At 42.8% G+C, this 18,262-nt stretch overlaps 2 protein-coding genes across 4 annotated transcripts in view; one reads left to right on the top strand and one right to left on the bottom strand.

Annotated features, from left to right (window-relative positions):
* Positions 1–532: 532 nt before the first annotated feature.
* On the bottom strand, positions 533–17,259 carry LOC134101684 (von Willebrand factor A domain-containing protein 3B-like). The gene is made up of 27 exons (XM_062555411.1): positions 17,255–17,259; positions 13,004–13,177; positions 12,683–12,771; positions 12,322–12,572; positions 11,850–12,003; positions 11,337–11,509; positions 11,093–11,211; positions 10,375–10,491; positions 9,870–10,057; positions 9,516–9,670; positions 9,128–9,266; positions 8,891–8,971; positions 8,467–8,565; positions 7,669–7,854; positions 7,317–7,447; positions 7,132–7,217; positions 6,804–6,965; positions 6,102–6,162; positions 5,798–5,954; positions 4,633–4,754; positions 4,107–4,157; positions 3,748–3,943; positions 2,275–2,396; positions 1,549–1,678; positions 1,083–1,220; positions 832–929; positions 533–677 (listed from the first exon to the last, which is right to left on the bottom strand). The coding sequence occupies exons 2-27, from the start codon at positions 13,173–13,175 to the stop codon at positions 674–676; spliced, it is 3,381 nt and encodes a 1,126-aa protein (XP_062411395.1). The 5' UTR covers positions 13,176–13,177; positions 17,255–17,259; the 3' UTR covers positions 533–673.
* Positions 13,619–18,262, top strand: part of tmem131 (transmembrane protein 131) — a 40,484-nt gene continuing 35,840 nt past the window's right edge. For 2 of the 3 annotated variants that reach the window (XM_062555409.1, XM_062555408.1), the window contains exon 1: positions 13,674–13,749. In XM_062555409.1, coding sequence (XP_062411393.1) covers positions 13,689–13,749 — 61 coding nt within the window. In that variant the 5' untranslated portion in view covers positions 13,674–13,688. Of the gene's footprint in view, positions 13,750–18,262 lie in introns of all 3 variants that reach the window. The other variant, XM_062555410.1, reaches the window with a different exon arrangement.

The following is an 18,262-nucleotide window of genomic DNA, read 5'->3' as shown; positions in this document are numbered from 1 at the left end:
GTAAACAAGTGTGCAAAACATGAGAGAGAAATTGACAAGATTTTAAAATAAATGTTGAGAAAAAAGTAGAATACCATAATGCAAAGGGATTTTTTTATTATCATTTTTAGGACTGAAAATAATCGCATATTCAGGGCCCGCAATGACAGTAAAGCATTTCAGTTCAGCATGCGCTGTGGTGTCTCCAACCCCCATGAGTCAAGAGCCTGGCCAGGTGCTCAGAGACCTAAGACCAGTTCAAAGCCTCTTTACACGTCCAAGAGGCCAGGGGTAATCACTGTATTTAAGACCCAGGACTTCCCAGAATGCATCAGCCTGTATACATTGGAGCCTCTCTCACTCTCCCTTTCTGTCTCAGTTGACAACAACAGTGACAAGATACTTCTAGGACACTTCCATCCACAAACTACGAGTCGTGGACTCCTTGTGAAATGTAAGGACTTGATGGACACTATCAGACACACAGATGTATACTAGCAGACAGAACGCAGTTGTCAAATCACTCAATCAGGGTCAAGGTAGGGACACAGACTAGTGAATAATGGCAAATAAACTTTGTTGTGTTTTTTCAAACAAAACCGTCACACAAGGAGTCATTCTCCTTGGAACTTGACCCCTAGTTTCATTCAAATGTCCATCCTCTCCCCTCCCTGGCTTGCTTTGGAAGAACATGTCACCTTTAGGATGAAATCAACAAAACAATTCAATGATATGAAGACAAAAATGCTTTTATATCAAATCCATTTATCGTGTTTTAATTATTGACAGTATCATGTCAATGCTCACATCACACACCACCTTTTGTAAACACAACTCAAGAGTCTCTCTTACTTTCTCTTTCTGGTCACGTGGAGCTGTCTAAGCCTATGACAAGTGGTCTGGTATCTAGCCTGGCTGATCTTGATGATCTTATTGCGTAGAGTGTGTACCTGCAAAAAGGCAACAGTCAATGGTAAAAATACAGTCAATACACCAAGCACAGGTAAGTGTCCTTGACATGCAATTGCCACGTTGTATGTATTTGCCTTCCAGTGGCCGTCTTAAATTTTGAGGTGGGGACTGGGCACATGACTCATAGGTACCTCCTTATTGTTGTACTTGAGAATGGTGAACAATTTGTCCGCAGCCTCCAAACGACGAGGGGTTGCTATGACAACTCCCGGCACAAAGTGGTCACCCAGGTCGTCTGTCCCAGCGGCCACCAACACATAGTCCGCTACCTACGATGTCAATCAGGCAGACTCCATCACAGGTCAAGTGCACATCAAGTGCATCTGGAGGGTCTCACTTGCACATCAAAATTCAGGTCATGGACAAAACTGGTAAAGTCATCTCTGTCTCTCGATCCCGAAAAAGGCATTTGCAGATTTTATGCCTGAGTGTGAGTGTGTAATTAATTTGGTGCTAATCATCATCATCATAATCATTCAATCATCATTGCATCATAAGAACAACAACACACTGTATCTATGTAGCACAAGACACCCAAAGCACTTCACAGTGAAGGGGGAACCTCACTAACCACAAACAATAACTGCTGGGTCTTACCGCCAAAGGAGGACAGGGTCCACTGCCTCCTACTGTCAGCACATCGCCAAGGGCTACGACCTCACAGGTCCCGCTGCTCAAATCGACCTTGACTCTCTTCCCAGGCAAACGCTTCCTAGCAATGCCTGTGGTATATGAGACAACTCGCAATTAAACATATGCTGAGTTGGTGGCCAGGCCGCTCCTTGTGACAAAATCTTTCTTGAATTTCCCCTTGGGGATCAATAAAGTATCTATCTATCTATCTATCTATCTATCTATCTAAAATCAGATGAGTGAAAAGTGAGACGAGGACTTGGAGAGAAATGATGATGACTTGATGTTGAAACGTGTCACAGATTTTAAAGGTTTAAAATGACCAAAGCCATGAAAGTATGAAGAGATAGAGGTTTTTAAACTACAGTATATCAAAAGGAAATGTGTTTGTTTTGAATATTCAGTATTTTCCCATCCAAAGAGCACCTGAAATATATAGCTTTTGAGCCCAGTAACGTTTCTTAAGACAGTTTGGAAAGATACTAGAGGTTGTAGGAAACAAGACACATAATGACATAATGATCCCACATGAATGATACATACAGGGTGTTAGTAGGAGAATAGAGGTTGTCTTTGGGTGACTGGGCTGATATGTAAGAGATGCTGTGAGGTACGGAGAGAAATGGTCAGTTGGTCACTGCCAAATGAAACAGAGTTGTGATGGGATGAGAGCAGACAGACTCGCCTGAGTAGTAGACCCCATTGGCCTCTGAGCAAGCAACGACCTTTTGACCCCTCAGAGAATCCAAGGGTCTTTTGGGGGATTCTCTCTGGCTTTTGGACAGTGTTTCCTTAAGGCTACTGTTGGTGGTCTGGGGAAAGCAAGAGTCAGGAAAGTATACTGAGGGTCACGTCGAGTTCAGGGTCCAAGAGGCAGACAAATCATGTCAACATTTCTATTTATGACACAAAATAAAGCAAACACAATGAAAACAGTGACATTTCTATTTACTACCTTTATCTGAATGCTAGTAAATGTGTGTCTACATCTGTGTCTAAATCTGTGTGTGTGTGTGTGTGTGTGTGTGTGTGTGGGGGGGGGTGTGTGTGTGTGTGTGTACACACACGTGTGTGGCTGTGCCTGTATACGGACCGTGACATGCCTCTGCCCCTGTGTCTGATAAGCCATCAGGGGTGATTGGACTTAAAAACAACCTCTCCACCTAACAGCCCTTCACTCTCAGATGGAGACAGACTGTTTTTATAACAGTGCCTAATATAGCAGGCTGAAGAAAGGTGCATCTGTTTCTCCATACAACACCATTGCTGGAGAGGATGAGGACAACTACTCAACTGGAAAAGCAGACAAGCCCTGTTTAACTTGCTATGAAGGAACAGTCCGAATTCTGCATGATGATCCACCAACTGCTGTTCAATTTGTTTTTGTGGTATATACAGAAAACATTGTGAGGCCCATTACTGTCATACTGTGCTTACCGGTATTATCTGAATTTATTTTAGGACATTTACAGGCTGTCTGTGTATGTACTGTATGTGTGGTGTTGTATTTATGACATCTTGTGTCTAGGCCAGTCTTTGTCTATATTAGAGTAACAGAGTTGTGTATGGCATCTTGTATCTAGTTTCTGAAGAAACCACTGTGCCTGTGTCACGCTCTAACCACAAAATCTTCTAAATGTTTTTTGGACGTCCTTTGGTCTGTACTCTTTGTGTGACCGCTCAATTCCAATTTCACTGGCTCTGCGCACAGTAAGTAAGTTGACGAAAGGAGGAACATACCACGATAGTCGTCGTCCTCTAAATTAGGCACTCTGACCACTGAGGTTTGTGGGCAAGGCCTCAGTGTGAGTCAGTGGCAGACATGGAGACTGCAGAGAACAACATGTACCCAAAACAGACTCAAAACTTCAGACAAAGTTCTGTGACCAGATCTCAAGTGGCTTTCATCTCCACGCACCACAAATGACTTGGTCACCCTTCAGGGTTTTGATTGGCAAAGCCAATTTCCAAAGCCCTAATGCTTTCAGATTATATCGAAACCAAACCAAAAGGAAACTATATCACTGAATTGGTCTTTCCAAGTTAAAGCTTCAGACTAGATGGACACAGAAAAATCCAATAACTCAGACTGAGCTCTAAGAGTCCAACTCTTAGTCGTTCAGTGTCCACATACAGTACGTCTCCGTGGATGTTGATACTCACTGCTGCCCTTGCGTCTCTGGCTGCCTGCCTGGCGACGTCCTGCAGGTCGGAGGCCTGCCGGAGGAAGCCGTGCCCCATCTGGATCTGCTCCTCCAGCTCACGCAGCTCCTCCAGGGCTATCGGACAGCCCAGCCTCTCCAGGACCTGCAGCTGGACCCCACGCCGCTCCCCGAAGGCCACTGGCTCCCCGCCAAGCCTCCACAACACACAGCCCAACATACAGTATGAGATGAACTCCCAACGGCACACCTTGACTGCCCACCGCTACGCCCCACTCCAATCCTAAATGGCTTATTGACCCTCATCAATCATCTTGATCAATAACAGTGTATAAACTGGGTCTGAGAGGTGTTACTCACTTGTCCTTTTCTTCCTGTGGCAAGGCTCTCCAAACAATCAGGTCCAGGCGTCTATTGTAGAGAAACATTTTTTTTTTCAAAGGAGTAATATATTCAAGAGGGTACCCCCCCCCCCCTCGCTTTCCTTCTCTCTCATTATCCCTCTCTCTATAACTCACAATGCAGTCCACACGGTGAAACAATTGCATTGCTCAATGATTGGAGCAGGCATATTGATTTAAGCCAAGTGCTGGCTCTCCCACTACAAAGTGATGAGATACTTTAAAACCCAATATCCTTCCAATTGAAATTCACATACATTTCACATCGCTAACATGAACTGGTAGTGAAACAAATATTCAGATATTATTACATGGCACACACACCTCTCATATTCCTTTCATTTATGCCTATTCAAATGCATACTCACAGACTACTTGGTACATCCTCCTAGCACATAAGCGCACACACACACACACACACACACACACACACACACACACACACACACTCTCTCTCTCTCTCTCTCACACACACTCACACACACCTCTCAAAGGCCTGCAGAGCATTGCTCAGTCTAGATTTGTAGTCCTCCAAGTCGATAGATAAAGGGTTGATCAGAGTTAGTCTCTGTGTGCCACCTTTGCTGATATGGGCCAGGTGAAGTACCTGTGATTTACATACACACACACACACACACACACACACACACACACACACACACACACACACACACACACACACACAGACAAACACATTTACACCTTAACAAAAGCCTACTGTCTCTGAGCAGATATGTACACCACACTTTGTGAATGGATTTGTGTGTATTGCTTTGAACTTGAGTAAAATGGCACAATGGAACCACAGACATGGCGAGACATGGCCTCTGTGACGGCTCCATGGAAGACACATCTGTTGCCTCTCTAGCTCATAGAGTGCCACATATTGCAACCTGTGCCGCAATCAGACATGAATCCATGCATGCGATTGTCTGAAGGATCCTTGTGTCTATGTGCTTCGTGCCATTCAAAAGCAGCATCGTAACAAATAACAATAGGCAGCTACATGCTCCTGCATTTTAATGAAATTCTTTGAAATGAAACACAAAAAGCACAAAATAATCCATTGTGCTTTTCCCATTGTAAAGTGTCCTCAGGCAGACTGATAATGCAATGAGAAGAGCAAGCACCTGTGGACCGCATGCCTCCGTGGATTAGATTATACACATGATAAACCACTGTTCTGTTGACAACAACATCAAATGCAATATGCACTTCTTTAGTAAACATTTCTATAGATATTCATGTTAGTTGACACATCAACTTTCCTTTAGTACAATAAATAAATAGCTTTTTATTCTACTGTATTTGATGATATTGCCACAAAAACAGACAAAATGGAACAAAGGTCCTTCACTGCACCTGTCTATCACTCAACAGAACTGAACTGATGATACAGTTGTGTCTGACACAGCACTGCCCCCTAGAGACAGAAAATGGAATGGAAAAGGTTTTCTCCAAGCTCACTATCAGTTTCCATCACAGTCTACCCACTACACTACACACAACACAACACAAACATTAAACAGTGTAATGTGTCCTTGACATCACTGCCATAACCATGTGACTTTCACTTTAAAAACAACTTTCATCCTCAATGACTGACCTTCAGTGGTTCAAGTTAGACACAATAAGAGCAATGATCCTTACCTCATCAAAGACCTTTGAGTAAACATGCTTTTCCAGCATGGGAACATATTTTGCATCGTGAGCTATGGCAGCTGGTGCCACGGCATCTGATAAAGTGAGCTTCTTTGCAACCAGACTGTTGGCCTTCAACCACTCTGCTGTTGACACATCCAGAGACCTACAGCATTGGAGGGAAGGAAAACACAGCAAACATTAATTGATGAAGTGCTTCTGTTTTGCTTTTTCCCCCCTTTTTTTAGCATGTTCCACTATTCCCGGGTTCAGTTACAATGTTAATGCCTTCAATAGCAGACGCAGTACTCACGCCTTGGGTTTTCTCTGCTTTTGTTTTTTTCTTCTGATTTTGTTCGATGTTTCTCCAAGCCCTGAATTCAATATGCAGGGGGAAAAAACACAGTGATAGCTTAACAGCCCAGTGACTCATAAATCTTACCATTATATTGTCATTATGAGCTTATCCTCAATTCAAAAACAAAGAACATTTTTTGAATGCCTCAAACCCATTGGCAAAAACAGTTAATCTGGATCAGGGCATTCAGCGTCCGCTGTAGCCTAAATCATAATCAGGGTAATTTAAGGCAATTAAAAAGAGTGGTCACCATTGCCTGATTAAGCAAGGTCATTTCTGCCCCCCTCATCAACAACACAGTACACATGTAATATTTTACAATTGCCCCTTGAGATTTATAATCACAACCTAATTGGACACTTGTGCTGACTGCCAAAATGGTCACAAGAAGCCCTTTAAACATGGAGGATACAAAATAGCCAAGTGCAATGCTTGTTTTCTCTTCATTTAATGGACAAACAACTCTTCACGTAGGCCCTTAGCAGAAACATCAGAAAAATAGTTCCTTGTAAGCCCTCAGCTTACATGGAATTAAACAATATGTGTTCTGTGGAATCCTTCACACACATACTTTTTTTCTGAAGAAGCACACATTATCTATGAGCCAGTGAAGTCATGATGACTCATTATGGATTTTACATGTGTATTTTCACTCACTGTGAAGGACTTGCATCTGCTTATCAGCATTCGTCTGAAACAGTTCCAGAGACTCGGGAAGTAGCCAACCCTGATCAGGGACTTTGCCACTGTGAAGTGGAGCTCTGGCACCCACACTGCCACTGCTGGAAAGGAGCCTAAGCAAGCTGGATTTTGTTTGAGCTAAAACAATAAGCACACACAGCAGCCAGGAGAGTTGTAAAAGGGCCGTTAAAAACACAAAGGGCTTTGTGCTGGACATGATTCGAAGGCATTTGATTCAGCGAATGGCAAACAAGGTTTGGCAAGTACAGTGACTTGTTGTTTACTGTTAACATGTTTCTCTGACCTGCACATCTTGCAGACTTGAGCTGATTGGACTGCTGCTCGCCTGAATTTCTTTGGAAAGACTGCTGTTTGACGTAATAGAAGGGCCTGGATAGATACAGCAGAAATAAATATAATAAAATACAATAAAAACAATAAGAAACTAAGTAATTTGCTCACGCCCAAAGGCCACTCTACTTCACTTGCCTTTGGGTTGTGCCGCTCTTGTGATGATGGAAAGCATCCAACAGGACACACTCAGCACGGAGTCTGATGACGCTCTCAAGGGCTCTCCTCCCTTCCTCCATTTCTGTCTCCAAAATCTGGAGGTCTTCATTCTTTTGGACAATGAATTTTCACTTTCATTTTACCCAATCCATATTCTACATTAAACTGATGATAACATCAACCAACAGCTTAAGACAACATGAAGGACAAGCTGGTGCTCTGTTTTACAGAAGGTCCAGCCCAGTTTTAGACTTTAGGCTTTTGAGAACCTCCAGAGGCAATTTGCACAGACACATTAAAACATAACGGTATAAGACACCTCAACGCGTACCTCATAAGGCCTCTGAAGAGCATAATTGTCCCCGGCGTCTGTGAAATAGCTGAGGAATCTGCCTCCTGTCTGCTGGGAGAGTTCATGCAGGAAGCTGTTGGCCTCATGGTCATCACAGTTGAAGGAGATGGTGTGAACTGGCACAGGGGTCTTCCTTCTCACCAGTTCTAAAATGTCTTTGGCAGGCTGAAGAATAGGAAATAGCATGGCTGTCAAATACTCATAAATATGAATATAACGCTTCCTGAATATCAGTGTGATTCTTATTTCCTGTGCGCATTTTCCTAAATGTGCCGACGTTCCAAAGTGTGCCGACTCTTTTCTCAGAAAAGTATTTTTAGACTTATCCTGCCCTGCACCTGTGCACATACACATATGCCTCTTCTATTCCTCCTACCACCTTCTATAAACCAAATGTGTACTACGGTCTACACTGCACTACATATTTTGTCCTGTCTATGCACCACCTGTCTATACTTTGTATATCACATTACACTTTTCTGCTTTTTTTTGCACTTCTGGTTAGACGCAAACTGCCTTTTGTTGTGCAGTTGTGTGTGTTGTGCAGTGACAATAAAGTTGAATCTAATCTAATCTAATGTACAATTCATCTCATATATCTATATGTCTATATCTCATATGTCTTTAAATGTGTCTTTTCTCTATGCATTTAAGTGTACATACGCATTACAGTGTGTCAGTCACTGTGTACTTTCCTTACAGAGAACCACCTGACCTCTCTGTGAGATAAGACTGTATATGCTGCCTAACCTTTGGTCCGGGTGTAAGATAAAATACCTGATCAGGCCTCCCATCTGTTAGCAGGTACACAGCTTGAGTGCCCTCATCAGCCAAGGTTAAAGTAAGAGCATCTAGTGTGTTTGTAGAGCCTCCTGCCTGGTAATAGAAAAAATAGACAGATTTATCAAGAGGAGACATGCAAAATATATACAACAGTGAAATGGCAGCATTGAGGAGCACAAACATCTGAATCATTTTTGGTGTTTAGGGAAACGTTTCCGATGGAATGGTTGCATTTAAATCCCGTTCATATTTATGACATTCTGTAAAAGCAATATAAAACGTGATACAACCACCACTAACATTCATATCTCACACTGAACTTTGACCATACGACTCCTGGTCCTGGCCTTTATTTGGATCAACGCACCGTCAGTTGGTCAATCCAATGCTGTGCACTGGCCAGCGACTCAGGGCTGACCTCTGTTAGCGTGTCCCTCCACAGTGTCAAATTCGTGCCAAAGCCCAACATGTTTACTCTTTGCTTCTGGCAAAGCTGCTCCTGTAATTACAAGGGCTGCTGGAGTCACTCCAAAACAAAGAACGTATATTTAAACATTAAATCTGGCTATACGAAGAGATACAATCTGTTTGCTGAGAGACCGACATCTGGGCTGTTTGCACTGTATAAATCAGTTAGTCATATGCGAGTGAAAACCTCTATGAGCTGGTGAGCCTTCTCTTTCACCCAAGGCAGATGGCGCCGCATAGACTCTGAGGTATCAAGGAGGAGATACAGCTGGTCCTCCTGAATGTTGCCAAACAGCTCTCTGCTCCCACTCCTCAACCAATCTATTCTGTAAAAGAATTGCAGCAAAGTTATGCACATGAAGACAAGCACAATTTATGTACTGTATACCAATTAAAAGTGCATCACTCGCATTCATTCATTCATTCATTCGTTCATTCATTCATTCATCCATTCATTCATTCATTCATTCATTCATTCATTCATTCATTCATTCATTCATTCATTCATTCATTCATTCATTCATTCTGTGTTTCATTTTCTGTATTGGGCTTTAGATTGTGTGCTCACACCATACCTCTTCTGTAGGATAAGCAATGCCTGGTGCATCTTCTCCTCATACTGTCTGCACTCCTCAGCGGTGACATAGACGTGAACCACAGAGCCATCCTTCCAACGCATATGCACAAATCGGCTGCAGTACTTAGCATTGACCAGCTTTCTACATGTCACCTATACAGTTAAGAAGAACATGGAATTATGTCCTTTAAACAAACAACACAGACAAACTTCTTCTCATTCAAACACGTAGTATTGGTGGTGAGAGAAAGGGACCAGCCGAAGAACAAAGTGTTGCATTTTGAGTCTACAATGCTCTCATCCTCTTCAGCCTGCCTAGAAGGAAGTTTGCGTTCTAAATCAGGATACTCACAGCATCTGACTGGAGACTCTCATCGGCTGGCGTGGTTTTGATGTCAACAACGCCATCAGAGTGGTGAAAGGCACAGCTGGCAAGAGCGTCGTAAGGAGTCAGCTTCTGCGCCTTCAGTCCAAACAGCTCGAGCCACTGTCTGGAGCTCAGGGCACACTCTGAGGTACAGCTACACAGCATATCTGCTTCTGTGGAAGAAATCATTACACATCGCATCACATTTCTTCAAATGATCTAATCTCTATAGCATGGAGCAGAGTGATGTGGTATGGTATGGTAAGGTATGGTATGGTATGGTGTGACATGATATATGGAACATTACAATCTAAGATGGTATAGTACTATTCATGGGTTTCATCAGGTCACTTTACACAGGTGTATTAATCAATTACATGTGTTACACCTGTGGAAAGGGACCTGACGAAACCCATGAATACAGGACAGTGTACTGGGGGATGACATTATGATATGGTATGATATGATAGATATGGGATGAACAGCTCACCTGATTTAGGTTCTGGAGGGAAGAGTTCTAACAGAATGGCTTGGATTTGATCTCTGATTTGAAGGGCCTGTCTTTTCTCACTCCAGACCAGATAGACATCCTCTCGAACTCCACACCCTTAACAAAGGAGTTGAATGGGTTAACAAACATTTCTGACTCATTCTGCACATACATCATCAACCCGTTAAGAGATACCGAAACTGGCTGAACAATCTTGATTATAGCAAGGTAGTTGCTGACTTTTGGCTGCATATTAAACCCTAATGCCATTAGTTGCCTTCGGAAGAAAGATGCATACAGAGTTGTTAGCTATAAAAACAGCTGAGACCATTATTCTTTGTAAGAAAATACTACACTGCACTACCAACCACATTACCAACAAGCATATGTAAATCTACTGCTATCTTTAGCCCTTAAATAGAAACCTTGTCTATAATACACAGGCTTAACTGCCTAAACTGACAAGGAAATTCAATATGTCAAGGGTTATGAATTGACTGTAGAATTGATTTGTTACTTCCGTAGACTGGTTGATTTATTGCTGATCAACTAATTGATTCCTCTGTAAAGGGTTGGGGAGCTCTTGCTTGTTTACGTCATTAGACAACTGGCCATCCCCAGTGTGTTATGTAATGTTATATCATTTTTACCTGTCAGCCTTATGTTTTGTATTTGTTACCTACCTGTCCCCAGTGTGTCATGTTATGTTATTGTTTACCTGTCGGCACTCCGCCTAGCAGTTCAGTGGGAACCTCGGACGCCTCACACCTTGCTTTATTCAGTGATGAGTCACACAGTTCATCCACAAATATACTCATTTCAGCAAACGCATGAAACCTGAACAACCAGTATGAGTGGAAGGACACATGTTTAGTACACCATCCACATCGATGATTTCATCCAGCTGACACCCATAAGTCAAGTTTTTATTGGACATAATGACAAAGTGGAAAATTACTTACCTACCAGCAGATAAAAAAGACAAATGCTTCAAGGCCAACATGGTTTTCTCTGCTTTAGCATTGAATGATATTGTGTGTACAGGGCAGGCAATGTCAACTGGCCAATTACCCAGCACATCTGTAATGTCCTCATCCCAAAAATCTCCAGCAGCAAACAAATAGACTGCCTCAGTCTGACATCCAAAGAGAGAGTCATGGCATTAGTGAGTCATTAGTCAGAATGTGGACAGACACCAGGCATTTCATAAGGAAGTGTTCCTAAATGCTTAAGTATTCAAAGTACATACTGAAGTCTCAAATTGTTCTTGATATGGAAACAATGACATGTTTTTGTGGTTTCTGATCACTAAAACTGGCATATGTGATGATCAGGAAAATTAAAATGAGATTTGATTTCGAAACAGTTCACAACAGTGGAGCACAGTGAATCTTTAAAAATACATTTTATGGGAACATTTCCTGGCCTCTAATTCACAAATGAAAAACCGCAACCAGAAAAGGAAAAGGCCTCACCATGTCCTCCATTGCTTTTAAAAGAGCATTAGCTGTGTTACTCAGACAAGAGTCTTCAGGTTGTAAGGCCCACAACCAATCTATGGCAGACTGTAGATTCTCCACACTAGTGTCCACCACTCTCCTCCTCCATGCATTCACATGCATGCCTGAACTGTAGGGTGAAAGTAAATTATGAATTGTCTTACAGAGTTATGGTTGGTATGCTTGTGGTTTATTAATATGAAAACGTTCATTGTTGATATTGGATATGGTTACTGATCTTGTTGTTATTATCATTATTATTATGCTTATGTAGGCCTGTGCCTTTTCAACTTTATTTGAAACTATTATTGAATTTAGTGTTAAGTCGCTTTGGACTTAAGTTCTGTAGTTCTGTAGTATGGACTGTAGTTCTACAACCATACAATGGAGAGGACATTATAAGAAGGTATTTACATTTTCCTAATTTCTAATAATGAATCATCCTTACTGAATAATATTGAATGAGTTGATCTGTGAGACTTGTTCACGGATTACCAGACTCAGTGCCTTCTTGGCCTGTTGATGTGCTATCGAGGGACATCTTCCGAAGTCTACTATGACTGTGACCCTTTTCTCCTGGATCACACCAAAAAGCTGCCTACTTCCAGTCGTTAGCCAGTTCATCCTCTGCTGGTACTGATTCACTGTTCTCTCCAGTCTTGTACAGACTTTCTCCAAATTGTCTTGAGAGGCTGTGATCTGTTAACAGTGACAGACATGACAACCATCACATAAATCAGTGTCAAACTGGTTATGCAAGCTAATAAAATATGCGAATATAAAATGATGTTGGTATCAGGCAACCCTACATTGTAGACAGCTCCATGTATGGTGAACTGTGGGAACATTCCACAACTATACAGGGAGGAGACAGATTTCCCCAAAGAGTGAACATAGTCTGGAGAGAACAATCAACACAGGCCACCGATCAGAACATTTCGTCACATCTGTCAGTTGCAGAACTGACAACAGTGCAACAGTAAAGGCATTTCATATTTTGCAATGACAACATTTCAAACCCTAACATTTATGGGCGAAAATGGCATACTAAAACATCTGAGCACGCGTCCTTCAGGCTACTTTACTTTCTAATCGGTTTTGTTTGCGTTTTGCATTTGGTTTAGGCCTACCTTCACTGTGCTTAAAGCTGATAGTAGGCAGGATCTGACTCAAGCTGAGTTTACTTTGCTTCAGCCCATTATGCCAAAGCCACTGGGCCGACGAGATGAGTGTATTCAAATCATGATCCTCAGTTGCGTGTCTTCTTTCACTGTCACTGCACACTTCACCTGGCGATGTCATTGCTGCAAAAGAGTGGTTATTCAAATTCAGAACAAGCAAGCACACCAGAAATAGCTCAATTTATAATATTTTGCCAGGCAGTAATGAGCCGTTCTGGAGGCTACAGTGAAATCGCTTGTCGTGTTGACATTGGTAACAGAGTGGTTGTCAAGCACACCAACCCTTTCCACAACTAAGATGTCTTCACTTAGGCCAACGTGTCCATATAGCCTAGCCTACGTATACCAGCCGGTTTCTTGAATAAAATAACTTGAAAACGGCCTAATGCAAAGGATTAACGTTCATTTATGTTCAGCAACGCCAACGCCAAAATGCATTGTAGATTGGAGAAGTTAAAAACGCGAAAGTTTGGATAAACTGCAATTTTCAAGTTGTCCACGTGGTGGCTCGTGGCTGAAAGGGTGTTTATATTGGAAAACAGTAGCTCAGTCGTATTCATAGTGAAACATCAGCATGGCGAGCAAGGAAAGTACACAGAGTTTTGTACATTTAAAAAGAACAACATTATTATGCATGACAGTTTTGAGGATTTTATTTATTGCATGTATCCATGTGGCACAATCAAACAAAGAAGGTAAGTCAGATTTAGTATGTGAGATGTTTGTGAATTTCGATTTACGATGTTATTGACTGTTAAGCTTGCCAAGTAACATAGCTAGCTAGCTAGCAATATAGTATGACCGAGGTACCGAGGTTAGCCTTGCCGTCTTGTCATGCCCTACGGAGGGAAATGAGACGTGTCCGCCGTGGCCAAAAACAAGCTGAGCCACAACTTTACCGATGTTAGCTGTGTGTTAGCTCCCTGGTAGTTCGGCTGTCTTGGCCCTCAGTTGCACTTCTATCATAGTTGTGGATTTGCATTTTATGGTGTTTGAATGAAATGAAATGGTCGTCATTTATCACATGAGTAACTGGACATATTCCATAGTTAGACAAAAAAGGCAAGTTGGCTCATGTTGGCTAACCATGTCTGACTACTTGCTGGTTAGCTTAGCACAAAATGATGGTTGTGAATTAAATCTCGATGTTGGCAATGGAACTGATTTAATACTAACCACCTAATATGACAGTATCAGGCTATTGTCATTAATACAGTGACATTTAGTGACTAATCTAATTATCTGCTAACTGTGTTAGTTCAACTCTTGGGGAAGTTGGATTCTCATTTTCTGAATGTCCTCGACTAACATTACTGCATTGCCCTCCTGTCAGCCAACGTAGCAGGGGAGCAGACAGCCTTCGGCAGTAACTAGTGAAGTGACAAGTTAGTTGGCAAGGTGTGTCAGGTTCACTTGGCCGTTACGATGAACAGTTAAATTACTGTTCTGTATGCTGTTTTAGTGTGGAATAAGTAGGCAACTACTATGTAAACTCTTGTGCTAGTTAGCTCATAGCTGATCTGAGGTCTTCTAAATTTAATTTACAGCACTCTAGCCACAGTGGTTCTTGAATTCAAGTTGGACTACATTTCATTCCGTGACAGGAATGCGTTGAATTTGTCTTTGATAACATAGCGCTGCCAATACTGCGGGTAATAATACAGGTATTTTGAAATAAACAAAAACAGCTAACGTGAGTTAGCCCCTATAGTTTGAGCTGTCAGCTAATGTTATGCCAACTAGTAACGTAACCAGACAGCTGGGTAACGTTACACGTAAGCTGAAAATTGTTTGTCACATAAACAATCTTGTTCTCTGTCGGAAACTAATGGGAAGTTACAGTACAGTAAACATACTCGGCAGCAAGGCTGAGGTGAACAAGAATGTATTTTACTCATCGTTGTCTGAGAAATGACTCGACGTTCTTTTTCTTCTAAAAATATATTTTGGTATGGCACTAATGGTTTGTAGCATTTTCCAACGACTGTCTACCACTGTTTCCCTGGTTTTATTCTTAGTAGTCTAGTTCAGAGTAGTTTCCTGAGTCCTCCTGACTAAGTGTGTAGAGACATATTGTCGTGACTTTGTGATGATATACAGTTTTGGGAAGTGGTTCTATTCTTGTCGCTGTAGAGATAGGCTTCAAGATATAGGGTACACAAGTCAGGATGTATGATCTCCGTCCTCATCTCTTACTGAGGTTTAAACTCAGTTAGGGAAGTGGAGGAACCCAAATGCACTACTGGGGATCTGGGCAATAAATTGCACTGGGTTGATGTGCTGTGGTCTGGTTAAGGGGACTCTTTAATGGCAGCCTGGGTTGTAGATTAGAATGGAATGGCTGTTAACACCTTAGGTTTGTTGTCCAGCAAGAGGAGCTTGTATTTGTGTAATTTGCATAGATATCATTCACATAGAGTCTGAGGGATATAAGCAACCCATTGCACACAGGATTTGGCAGTTTGAATGGGGCGTTTCTGTGTCGTGTGCTGTTTTAATTTTTGCATATATGCTCAGTAACAAAGACCCCAGTGAGACAAGAGTGGAAACAAATGCATGGCACATGAGAATGGTTAGGCTAAGTGTTCCCTCATCAGGCCTGTGAATAAGCATCCTCTAACTCCCATCCTATGGTGGTCACAGTCAGATGCACCAGTCATTGACCGACGAGAGAAAGAGGGCCCTCCATGAGATAAGTGGTTATTGCACAGTAACGCTACATGCAAAATGCATTCCTTTTTTAAGAAAAGGCTTTGTAGTCACTTGGATGTTCAGTCTTCTAGTCTGAATGTGTACGCATTCCACGACTGACAGTATTTCAAAGACCCTCATGTTTACAGCTGGCCTGCTTAGTTTTCTGTTGGTATTCAATACAAACACTCACATTTTCAAAGGGTTAGACCTAGACAGTCCATGCAAATGAAATCCTTCTCTCTCTCTCCGTCTCTCCCTCTCCCCTAATCTCTCAATGTCTCAACCAAGGCATTTGGAAGTAATGACTTTAAAGTGTCCCAGCTGTCCCTCTGTCGTTTGTCCCCTCCATGATAGACCAAAGACAGACCACACATTGATCCTGCGACGCCTTTCTCTGGCCCTTAGCTACTTACACAAGCAGGAAATGCAGAGCGAGAATTTGCCGGACCAAAAACCCTGGATTTCCCAAAACATTTGGAGGGCAACTGCAATCCTGGGCATATTCTTCCTCACCAAAGCACATGCCTTGGCCATAGGCTATATAATGAGTTACTTTTAAACCTAAGATTTTTGGCACGAGACCAAAGTCCTAATCTTTCTTCCCTAAGGCTTTGCTCATTTGGGGAAAAAAGACATGCTCACTCTGAGTTTTGAGTCTTTGTTTGCTTTTACTGAAAAACTAGCATGTGTTTGATACAGATCCTTCAATACTGCTCTAAACATAGGCTTGAGAAATGTCCTGCCCTTTTTGTTTCAAGGTCCACATCTTTCTTTTCCTTGGCTCCACATTCACATCGTAGCCCAAAGGTTTGAACAAAAGGAGATGAATTGACCATATTCCACAAGTGTGATACAGTATCAATTTGCTGCATGTCTGCACTTTTGAACGTGATAAAGTTCAGCGCCTGCAAGATAGTGAAAGTTCTCCACACCCTGCTGTCACGTGTGCACTTCCTGGCCGATCCTACTACTTGATAACCACAAACCCCCAGCCCTCAGGCCACCCCCCGCCTACCTCTACCTCTCTCTTTACCCTTTACCCTCAGACACACACACACGTACACACACACACACACACACAGCAGACAGACACAGCTCCAGAATGCATACACCAGGGCCACACCTCATGCTTGTTATGGTCCAGAATCATGCTTGGTGGGAGTCCCTCCTAGGCTCAAGTGCTGCTGTAGAATATTCCCTATTTGAAGTTAGTCTATTCATGGGTTTCATCAGGTCCCTTTCCACAGGTGAATTAATCAAGCACCATGCAGTCTGCTGCATTGATAATCAAGGTGCTTGATTTTATACACCTGTGGAAAGGGACCTGACGAAATCCATGAATAGTTCTTGCCCATAACTGAGCGAATGTTCCTGCCACTGTGCTCTTTACTTGTTTTGAAAAGGCCTTATTTTTCATGTACGGGCAAGGACCAAGCATTTGCAGTCTTTTGGAACGACTGACGGGTTGATGATGGGCGTTTGTCTGCATTGTGCGCTAGCACTTACCACATTGATCTCCTCCAAAGCTCTGCAGTGCCTGGAGCAGAGTTTAGCACAGATCATAAAACCGCTACTAACGTCTGATAGTAACTTTTAAAATAGCCCTGACCTGCGCTGTCAGCGACTTGCGCTTCTCCTGCTTTAAAGGTCTGCCTTGTGCGCTCAGCCACTGGCAGCTGTATACAATATCCATAATCTTTCAAATGTAGCATCTCGTTGCAAAAAAAGCGAGTGGGATCACAAGAGAGAAGATCAATTTGATTGCGCAAGCCTTTGTCTCTGTCGTGAACGGAACACTCTGTTCTCGCTGCAGTGCATGCGCCACTGGCTTTTGTTGTGGCCATAGATCAGATTCTTCTAGGCTCCCCGCAACCAGGTGATGGTGGGGCCCTCTTTCCATGCTCCGCTTGAGCTCTTTGTGATCGTACGGATAGCCCACTTGGAGGGTTACTCAGACGACCATGCTGCTGTTGTGTGTGTGTGTGTGTGCGCGCGCACGCGCGCCATTATGCCAGTGTGTGCGTGTCTATGTTTTATCTCCCCTAACCTAAAGCTGAAGTTTTCTTTCTGCTAGATCAGCAGCATCTGGCTCTTTTGCACCCCCCATCCCCATCTAAAGGGTGCACGCATTGGGCCTTCAGGGAATGGCATGTTGCATTTTTCTGGACAAAAAAAGGCAGAATTGGTCATTGTCTCTGGGCACCAGTGCAAGCTCAATGGAATAAAACCTTTCTGGAATCTGCACTAAAGCAGTGATCGCCTGATTCCCAATCCTCCTTTGTCGCCACTCACTGGCCAAGCCTTATAATCTGTCGCCTGTGGAGTTACGATGCGACCAAACGTGTTAAGTGCCTTTTAATGTGTGAAGACGCTCTTTAAAGTGGTGTGCTCTCAGACCAACGCCCCAGCTTGCTGCGACCACCGTGATTCTCCTCAATGGGTGTTGATGTGTGGTGTGGATCCGCTCTCTCAATCCGAAACCCTCCTGTCATCGCGGCCATTTGACAGCACTGC

This window comes from Sardina pilchardus, chromosome 15 (assembly GCF_963854185.1).
Source record: "Sardina pilchardus chromosome 15, fSarPil1.1, whole genome shotgun sequence".
Lineage (NCBI taxonomy): Eukaryota > Metazoa > Chordata > Actinopteri > Clupeiformes > Clupeidae > Sardina > Sardina pilchardus.
Note: the sequence above shows the minus strand (reverse complement) of the source record. Positions and strands in the feature narration are given on the sequence as shown.